Source organism: Helianthus annuus, chromosome 15, assembly GCF_002127325.2.
Source record: "Helianthus annuus cultivar XRQ/B chromosome 15, HanXRQr2.0-SUNRISE, whole genome shotgun sequence".
NCBI classification, from domain to species: Eukaryota; Viridiplantae; Streptophyta; class Magnoliopsida; order Asterales; family Asteraceae; genus Helianthus; species Helianthus annuus.
In genome coordinates, this window is record NC_035447.2 from 75,661,243 (window position 1) to 75,672,308 (window position 11,066).

The following is an 11,066-nucleotide window of genomic DNA, read 5'->3' on the forward strand; positions in this document are numbered from 1 at the left end:
TAACGGCTAGTCCGAGCATAACGGCTAGTTTCTTGGAATCGCCCGTTAGAGATAAGATCATAACAAAATATAACTCGTCTATTTACAATTAACTCCTTATATTTTGGGGGCAATTGTTAGGGCTGGATTTTTACTATAAGTGATCCTTATACGTGATCCTAACCAGTGATCCTTGTTTCTTTGGCAGGCAGTGATCCTCAGCCGGACTTCAAAATCAGGATCATGGGACATTATGGTGATCCTTATACTAACGGTCACCTTCGCTTACTACAATATTGTTTTGCAGGAACATCTAGCAGGATATGCTCTAAAGATCATGATCCAGGGACGCGTCTTCACAAATATGGCAAGAGCTAAATCAGAGATAGACGTTGTACGAGATATGGAAACATGGCTTGATCTATGGGCAGCAATTTAGGCTAGATTATCGTTATTTCTAAAGGGGTAATGAGCTGATATTTAGTCATTTTACCTAAAATAGGTCACCCACACATGTATAAGTACCACTCTTCTTCATTCGGAAGAACACACACGACATACGACACAACTCTCAAACACTTAGACACTCAGTGATCCTTGTACTCAGCTCATTACTATCCGAAGATGTAACTACATTTTTATTATATTGAAGTTGGTGATCGGTAGTTGCCATCACCCGAGGTTTTTTATGCCGGAGATCATACATTGATCAAGGGCTTTTTCCTCGTATAAATCATTGTGTCTTTGCATCTTTTATCACGGAAGTGATCCTTTACTTTCATAATTAACCAAGCATCATACCCCGTTTTCATAAAGTTTGGTTACATTATCCTTGTGTGATTTTTGACCAAAACAGTAGGATTGTAGAAGTGGATTTGATTTCTGTACATGTTCCTGATGTGGCTCTGATACCACATTGTTGGACTTTAGTCATGTTTGCAGCGGACAAACAAGGTTTCGGAACATCAGTGGACATGTTTATGTTTGATGTTAAGAACACAGAAATGAAAGAAACGAGTTTGAATGATGAACGAAACAAGTGAATGGACAGAATGAGAATGAAACAAACTGTCTTGGTACCGGAAACAGTTACCGGACCAGTCATATATATATGTGTGGTAATGGCGGTTGATGTTGGCGGGAAAAACTGTCATCGGCAGTTTTGAATTGCCCGCTTATGATCAATGCCCACACTTATCACAATGTACCGAATAAATACATATAAGTAATTACATAAACATATAAGTAATATAATCATAATTAAGTTTAAAATATCTATGCTAACACAGGTAGGGCCCACCTCTTTTCAACCAATATTTTTTTATTTTGTTTAATAGGGGGGCTTTATACCACACCCTGCAAGTTAAAGGAAGGAGCTTTAAATCCCTTTATGTGACGTGGCGTTAACGTGACGCTAACGTGGCATGATAAAGCCCCTAGGCGCTTTATACCACACCATCCAGTCTAATAATAATGATGATTATTGCAAAGAAAGAATGCTAGTACATGATGTGGGTTGAAGTTATTTTGTCATTACTAAATGGGTTTGTTTCGTTTGCTGGTGTTGGTGTCCTCACTGGAAAACAGAACTAGCTGTTAGGGCTTGGGAAACGGCACCAAACACAGGATACATTCTTTTACTTTCTTTAACATCATCAACTCATACAAACCTAGTATTCATCAAACTCAAGTTTGATGTCTCCAAAGTCTAGTTAACTGTAGTTATCTGACACCCTAAAGTTTAATTAATTATATATTTATGTATGGTGGTGCCAGATATCTCATGTTATATTAGGATCTATACAGGCTTTATATACCTTTTATTTTCCTTTTTAGGCTGGTAGTGAACATCTTGACGTCCCACCAATGCACCCCACACCTCCACTATCTTCACTTTCTACATCACATCTCTCTCTCTTTTTTCTCAGTTTCAGGATCATCTTCTGATCTTCTCTTCCTCCATATGTTTTGAACACAAGACAAGACAAGACGGTGATGCATTGATATCATCCTAGGTATCATAGTACGAGGAGGGCCACAAAGCAGGCTTAAATCAACTGGTGAGTCTTATTACATATTAATCTCTTGCTTTCTGCTATTTCTAGTCTTTAGCTTCTTCTTAACACCTGCATCTTTGCAACTGCGAGTCTGCGAATGTGTTGTGGAAGAAACAAAAGCGTGATCGCCCTTTTGTTATATCTTTAGGGCCAGTTACATCATGTTTTTAGTATCTCTTGATTGATTTACTTTTGCAGTGACCTTTTTAAACATGAATACTAATTACAACAGTAAATCAATAAAAAAACCTAAGAAATACAACAAAAAGCCATGGAATAATCAAAATCCATGAAAAGACTATAAATTAACCTGCTGAAATCAAGAAAGTTACCTAAGGCTATATGTATATTCACTTCACATGATATAGTTTGGTTACTTGTGCCCCATGTTTGAATCTGTTATTTGTCTAGATGCCATCAACCGTGCATATGGTACCATGATCAATAATTTTGACTGAGCCCCATTTTACATTCCTACGGTTACATATAAATATATCACATATAAGATAATTGATTTTAAACAAATTTTCAACAAATTCTATAAAATTTTGCCGCCTTTTAAAACTTTTAACTTGAGGTGCTTAAAAAAACTGGATTTTAATTGTACCACTATAAATATACGAACAAGTTTATATTTATACAATATACTTTATGACAAATTAAATTGAGCTGGTATCTTGGGGATGGGATAAAACTTTGTGACCAATAGGTCCTGGGTTCGATTCCCACAAGGGGGTTTTCCTATATTTATTGGGTTTCCTCCCGAATTGGTGTGTAGGCATTATGCCTAGTGGAGATGGATATGATCGGGTGGTTCCGCTAGTGACATGATAATATTCCAGTGGTCCATCAGTGATCCAAATTTGCCGTTAAAAAAAAATCACATACAAATAATCTTATTGCAATCTCTATAACTAATAAATACAAATGCTGGTTTTCACGCTTCTTTCTCATATTAAATAATACTCTTAAATAAAAATGATATTAAGGAATATGTTTTTAGATATTAATATAAATATAAATTTAAATAGTTAATATTTAATTATGGTTACTATTTAAATTTCCATATAACTATAAACTAATTTCTTTTTTACTTAAAAGATTCTCTTTAAGTCTTTAAATATTATCAAGTTTAAAATTATGTTTATTAAAATATTAAAAAAGAAATAATAATGATAATATTTGTTTTTTATGAGTGATTTCTATTTTGTTTTGATTATTTAATGTGGTTGGATGATTTGAATGGTAAAAATACACTATGTCAAATAATAAAAAAAAGCATCCGTATAAATAAATAAAATTCAAGTTTTAGCTCTTATTTTAATTTGTGTATGTATTTATATATTTATAATTGCAATTTAAGCTAACTTACCGGAGCTAAAAGGATATCTAAAGGATTAAGTACACTTTAACTAAATTAGCATTCATGAATTAGATAAAAGATTTAATACCGAGTTGAAAAAATGTTTTCAAAATTAACTTAATAGAATTCCTAACTGTCACATCAAATTTTTTTTACGACATATCTTGATAATTGTATGTAGTTAACAAAGTACTCATATTTTTTTTCCAACTCGTGTAATAGTTGATTTTTTAACCCGTTCAATACATGAGTTCTTTTTTAAAACATTGTTTTTTATTATTAGATATATATAACATTATATTTATTCAAACTATGTAATATACGGATTCTAACCTAGTTAATAATAAATTTTTAATTGTACCATTATATATTTAATGCGAAACATAAATACAGTTATATCTAGCGTAGCAATTGAAGTATATATATAACACTAGGTTATCACATGGGATTGTTTCGTATGTTCGTGAAAGTTACTTATATGAAAAACTATTTATGATTAATGTATACTTAAAATCTTACAAAGAGTATGACATATTATATGTTTTCGCTATAAATAGTGTCATATGTGCAGCTTTCTCGTGCGTGTCACGAGATGGAGCAAATAATTTAATTGTTAATAATTAATGATTAATACATAATAAAAACCATACAAAGAAGTTGACATATGTTATAACATGTTCACTATGAATAGACTTATAAACTTATTTATAGACTTTTTCACATAAAGTTATTGATAAACCTATAAACTTATTGACAGGTTAAGATACATTCTTATAAATTAAAATTGTACTAACATTTTATTTTAATGATTAATAAAGGAATAAAAAATTAATTAATTAATCCATTAAACACAAGTTACGAGATCCATTTGCTTAAAAAAGGCACCATACAACAATGAAACTATGGATTCAAAGATAATAATTAAATTTTATTTGTGCTTCAATACTATTTTATCCACTTAGACATGATAAATTAACAAAAAAAATATTTTTAATATATATATAGGAGAAGAATCCGTTAGAAACTACCCTTTATTGGAAGAATCGCGAGAACCAATGTAAACACAACAAAAAATACTTAAAAATAGCTAAAAAACACACATATTTTTTATTTTTTAATATTTTTTACTTTAAATTCCTTGTATTTCGTTATAAAATTTTCTTTTTAAATTTTTTTTTGCTACTAAAAGTAGCGATTTATAAGTAAAAAATATTAAAAAAAATTTGTGTGTTGTTTAGATTTTTTAGTTTTTTTTTTTGGAGTTTAGTTTTTAGCATTTAGCTTGGGTGGGGGTGGGGGAGGGTTTAGGTTTTTTTTTTTTTTTTTTTTTTTTGGTGGGGGTTAGGTTTTTTTAGGATATTTTGTTGTGTTCAAATTGGTTCTCGCGGTTCTCACAATAAAGGTGGTACTCAAATGAACCTTACCATATATATATATAGGGGTAAAATCAAATAAAAAGTTCATTTTGCCTAAGTATGATGTGAAATAATCTTAATCATTCATTTTTCAAATTAATGGTTAAGATAAAAATGTAGGAAAAAAGAGGAGTCTAAGAGTATCTTCGGAAAATCCTATTTATTTATTGACTTTCTCTCTCCACATGCAAGGCACATGCATATTTCACCCTTATCTTTTAAACGTTCATAACTTTTTTATAAGACATTAATTTTACATAAAAATTTCACCATAAAATCGAGCGTCTTTTTCTCTTTAATTTGAGTACCATATTGCTATATAAAATATGACAACAAAAAAACCCACAAAATGTGTTGTATTTCTTTGTTGTATAACATTTTTTTGTGCTAGATTTTTGTACTATATTTTTGTGCTAAAATTTTGTGTTGAATTTTTTTATCTTTAAATTTTTTTCCTCAATTTTTTGTGCTGAATTTTTTTGTGCTATATTTTTTGAGCTATAATTTTTTTACTGGATTTTTTGTGCTTAATTTTTTGTATTGGATTTTTTGTGCTAGAATTTTTGTACTGGATTTTTTTATATATTTTTTAGAAAACAAAAGGGGTGCCATATGTTATTTTCACACCCCTATTTATAAGGACTAAAATGTTTTAGTACCAAAATGCCCTTCATTCCTACTTATAGGGAGTACCACATGTCATTATCACAATCCTTTTTAGGCTACTTAGGCAAAATCCACTTTTTTAGTGAATCATTCCCCTATATATATATATATATATATATATATATATATATATATATAGACATTTATAATTTTATGTATATACATATATTGGCAAAGCTTTATTAGGCCAGGGGATAGCCCGATCTCCACCAATTCTTTGCTCGTAGGGATAATTTTTCCCAGAATTTCTGAATTTAATTTTGTAGTGTAAAATATTTTTTAAGAGTCGGGCCCTCATCAATTTGGATTTTGAGAGACCGGCATCCATTAAGTTTTTGTTCAAGCTCCACCACTGTATATACACACATCATACACACTCTTTCTCTTATATATTTCCCTCTTCTCCACCTCCACCTTCATCACCACAACCACCACCACCACCACTGCCACCGTCACGACGAGCCAGTCTTTGTCGGCACTCGTACGTCATCTCCCCTCGCCGACCTATCGTACCAGACATCAGTACCATCCGTCTCTTCCGTCGTACCAAACATCATTAATTTATTATTATTATTTTTATTTAAAGGTAAAAAAGAAAATTAAAAAAAAATAAGTGTGTAAATATACAAACGTGTGCGTGTGTGTATATATATATGTGTGCGCGCATTTATATGTATATGTATATATATTTTATTTATAATTATTTTTATTTAAAGATAAAAATAAAATTTGTAAAATAAAAAAATAATAAATAAGTGTCAAAATCGTCCCTGAGATTTGAGAATAGCCAAAATCGCCTATGAAAGTTAACGATACATTTTAACTGAGTAGGTTATTTGGATGTAATGACAACAAAAAGGAAACCTCGAGGATTCAGTTACAAAAAGTTTTATTTTTGAACTAATGTGATAAAAATGACCAAACCTGAAGGAGGATTTTGACATTTTACTCTAATTTTTATTAGTTTGAATTTGTGCAACATAATTACACTAGTTCTTTGAACACTTCATATGCTAAGTTCTATTTATATATGATCCTGCTCTTGTGTACACACATATATATATATATATATATATATATATATATATATATATATATATATATATATGTGCGTGCGTAAACAAATTTTATTTATTTATACAATTTACACATATGCAAGTTGGGTTGAGTTCATTTCAGAACTCTAAATAACTACAGAACTTTCAGAACTCCTAATAAACAATCATTTTATATATAAGTTTTTGTATTTAGGATCTTTCTATCATCTATTATATGTATTTCTTTGATTACATACATGTTAAAAGTAGTTTACATATGTTTAATTGCCCAAATTATATATATGTGTCATAACTAATTACATATATGTAAAAAAATTAGTTTACATATGTGTAATTATAAAATTACATATAAAAATGATAAAATTACTCTTAACATGTATGTAATCGTAAAAATACACATAATAAATGATAAAATTATCCTAAACATAAAAATATATAAATAAAAAGATTGTTTATTATGAGTTTTCCGAGTTCTGTAAATATTTATGGTTCTGAAATGATCCTGGCCCTATGCAAGTTATATATATGTTATATTATGTACATGTGACCTATACATGTGTAGGGGATGGTTCAAATAAAAACCACTTTTATTGTGAAAACTCGAAAACTAACTAAAAAATGTCTAAAAAACACACAATTTTTTTTTCAATTTTTTTTATAAAAATCGCCGGTTTTTATATATGAAAAAAAAACTTTTTTTCAAAAAAAAAAAAAATTTTATAGTACACATGTGTAATAATACACATGTGTAGTATTACACATGTGCACTACACAAAAAAATATATTTTTTTTTGAAATTTTTTTATATAAAAAAACCTGCGAAAATTATTATTCAAAAAAAAAATTTGGTATGTTTTTTTTGGCTTTTTTAGTTAGTTTTCGAGTTTTCACAATAACTAGTGGTTTTCATTTAAAACTTCCCCTAAATAAACGTTTATATATAAAAAAAAACACATATGAAAAAGTTAGTTTGATGACCTATCTGTAGATAAACGTTTAAATATAAAAACAAAAAATATATATATATATATATATATATATATATATGAAAAAGTTAGTTTAATGACCTTTTCTCTACACAATATATATACAGGGGAAGGTTCAAATGAAAACTAGTAGTTATTGTGAAAATTCGAAAACTAATTAAAAGCCAAAAAAACATACCAATTTTTTTTTTGCATAGCAATTTTCGTCATTTTTTATATATAAAAAAATAATTTTTTTTTTTTGTAGTGCACATGTGTAATACTACACATGTGTACATACACATGTGTAGTATTACACATGTATACTACAAAAGAAATTTGTTTTTTTTTTTGAAATTTTTTTTATATATTAAAAAAACTGTGATTTTTAAAAAAAAATTGAAAAAATATTTTTTTGGTGTGTTTTTTAGGCTTTTTTTTAGTTAGTTTTCGAGTTTTCACAATAAAAGTGGTTTTCATTTGAATCATCCCATATATATATATAAGTGTATGTATGAACTAAAATAAAAATATGTAAAAAATAATTAAACAATATAGATTTTTGTTCTTAGTCTCACAATAACTTTAGTAATCTGTATTGAACTATATACCTTTAATATAGAAACCAAATTCTGCTATTTTAACTAATAGAGAACTTAAAACCTAAAAGTTTCTAACCTGATTCTGATTAAGGATAGTCAAAGGAGAGAAACTAGATATGCAATATTGACTTTGAATGGTTTTTATATGTTTCAAAACTTATAGATATCTCTTTATTTATAAGGATAACAAAATACATGATAACAATCAAAATCTAGCAAACTAATATAATAAATATAGAAAAAGATAGAGATAACTACCCTAACTTAGAGATATCGTAACTTGAGGTGGAATATAGCTTGAAAGATAAAATTAAAAATTAAATACACTGACATTGATTCTTATTGTCATTCTTGTAAGATCTTCTTCATTGCTGCAACTTTTACTACAAATTATAAAACTCAAGGTCAACGCTTGATTTGTAATTTATTCTGTTTTTTAAGGTCAACGCTTGATTTGTAATTTATTCTGTTTTTTTAAAATTATAATCGTTGTTTCGTTTTAATTTTTTGTTGTTTATAAAATTATGAGTAGTTACTTCATTTTTGTAAAATAAAAGAAAATCTAAAACTGAATAACGAAAACAAAAACGAATATGCAAGTTCTGATATGAGAAACCTTTACAAAATTAGACAAAATACTTTCCTTGTATATGGGACGAACTATCGTAACATTTCCTTGGTAGTTGTCAGTTAGTATCTATTAACATTTGGGCATATCCTTATCGAAAACTCCACAAGTTGTAACTCAGTTATGGCCAACAACCACTTACATCTTACAAGTTACTACTTACAGTCAGTTGCAATATTAATGTTACGTTACTAAATGTTTGCACGTTACTAATCTTGGGCAACATTAATGTGGTTTTCTTAATAACCTTTCAAGCTTGATATAATGTTACGTATTTCCGTTGATTATCTTAATATAAAATCTTCACTACAGACTTAAACATTGATCCCTATGCAGGCTAAAAGATTCAGCTAGAATCAATAACAGTCTTGAAAGACTTATTAGCAACTAAACACTTGTAATGGCATTATCAAAAAGTATAGACCTGGAAATCGAGGTCTACGAAGACAGTGATTCAGACATTAGCAGCCAGGTTGATTCCAACATTTCAGTCCAAAAAACAACTCAATCTCCTGTCATGGATAGCCTCAAGATACCAGAAACATCTTCGGTTTCTCTCGAACTGAGTCTAACCTTCAACTCCAACATAGATAAGTTTGAACCAGTAGACTGTAAAAGCACAAATGAAACCGAATCAAACGCAACACCAGCGACCATCTCTAGAGTTTTTCCTTGCAACTATTGCCAGAGAAAATTTTTCAGCTCGCAAGCTCTCGGGGGCCATCAGAACGCGCACAAAAGAGAGAGGATGCTTGCAAAGAGAGCTATGAGAATGGGTATTTTCTCAGAGAGGTATCCTAACCAGCTTGCAGCTTTTCCTTTACATGGAAGTTCTTTCAGATCTCTTCAAATTAGAGCTCACTCGTCACAGCACCAAACATTCATGCCTCATAGACAATCCAATGGATTTATGGGATTGCCTACATATGTGGAGGATAATGGACCTGATCAGCTTATTTGGCCAGGAAGCTTCCGTCAGGTGACTGCAACCGGTGTTGAAGTCGATTCAACGCTAGAAACGTCGCCACCGCAAATCGTGGAAGGGATCGGACCAGTTTATGGTGGTTATGCAACACCAGATCTTACTTTGAGACTTTAATTTAGTTCTTTGTTTCTTTGCATTGTAATTTATCACCCTTTAATTTATGTGGATTGTTGTTTGTATAGTTAACTAACACTAGGTGATGGATGGTATGTTGCAACTTTGCACGTTTATTGTACGCTCCTAAACTATGTCAATATACAAGAGCTTTGCAAGGATTCTTGTGTGTTAGAAATCAGGTTCTAAAACCAACACTTAAACAATAATATTTTGTGATCAAACCAAGATTGCCACTCTCTCTTTTATTGAATAAACTTCCATACCAACTACATGGACCCTACCCATCTATATTTATATTGATGAGCAGAGTGAGCGTACAATCCAAACTCTGGAAGATATGCTACGTGCATGCACGATTGACTTAGGCGGTAGTTGGGATGAACATCTACCCCTGGTCGAATTTTCCTATAATAACAGCTATCACACTAGTATAAAAGTCGCACCTTTTGAGGCTGTATACGGAAGAAAGTGTAGAACGCCCATCTGTTTGGCTGAAGTTGGTGAAAGCCAACTCTCTGGACCTGAGATTGTCCTCGAAACAACAGATAAAATCTTACAAATCAGAGATAGACTCAAGGGTGCCCGTGCTAGGCAGAAGAACTATGCTAATAAAAGGTGGAAGCCTCTCAAATTCCAAATCGGAGACAGTTTAAATGCTTAAAGTCTCGCCTTGGAAAGGCGTAATGAGATTTGGAAAGAAGGGCAAGCTGAACTCTAGATATATTGGACCATTCGAGATAACAGAATGTGTCGATTCAGTAGCTTATAGACTTAAGCTACCAAAAGAGCTGAGCGAAATCCATGATATCTTCCATATCTCTAATCTGAAAAAGTGCTTAACTGATAAAAGCACTTGTCATGTCTCATCATGACGTTCAAATTGACAAGAGCTTAAGGTTTATCGAAAAACCTTTGTCCATTGAGGACCATGAAATTTAAAAGCTCCGTAAGAAAAAGGTTTCCCTCATTAAAGTGAAATGAGATTCCTGTCGTGGCCTAGAATACATTTGGGAGGTTGAATCCGAAATGAGACGGAAATACCGTATTTGTTTGAATAAATCTCGAGGACGAGTTTTCCTTTAAGGGGGTGAGGATGTAACACCCCAAAAATTTTCGTCCAATTATGCGACGACACGTTTCCCGAATCTCCAACTAATCCCGATTATGAGGAAGGAGAGGGAATTTTTCGTTCAACTATGTAACGACACGTATCCCAAATCTCCAACTAATC

At 30.8% G+C, this 11,066-nt stretch overlaps 1 protein-coding gene across 1 annotated transcript; it reads left to right on the forward strand.

The window, feature by feature from the left end:
• Positions 1-1,834: 1,834 nt before the first annotated feature.
• Positions 1,835-9,993, forward strand: LOC110890414 (zinc finger protein 4). Its single transcript, XM_022138024.2, has 2 exons — positions 1,835-2,039; positions 9,070-9,993. Exon 2 carries the CDS (start codon positions 9,134-9,136, stop codon positions 9,830-9,832), a length of 699 nt encoding a protein of 232 aa, XP_021993716.1. The 5' UTR covers positions 1,835-2,039; positions 9,070-9,133; the 3' UTR covers positions 9,833-9,993.
• Positions 9,994-11,066: the final 1,073 nt, after the last annotated feature.

Excerpts from the sequence above, each read along its gene's own strand:
- LOC110890414 (XM_022138024.2), top strand. The coding sequence starts at position 9,134 with ATGGCATTATCAAAAAGTATAGACCTGGAAATCGAGGTCTACGAAGAC.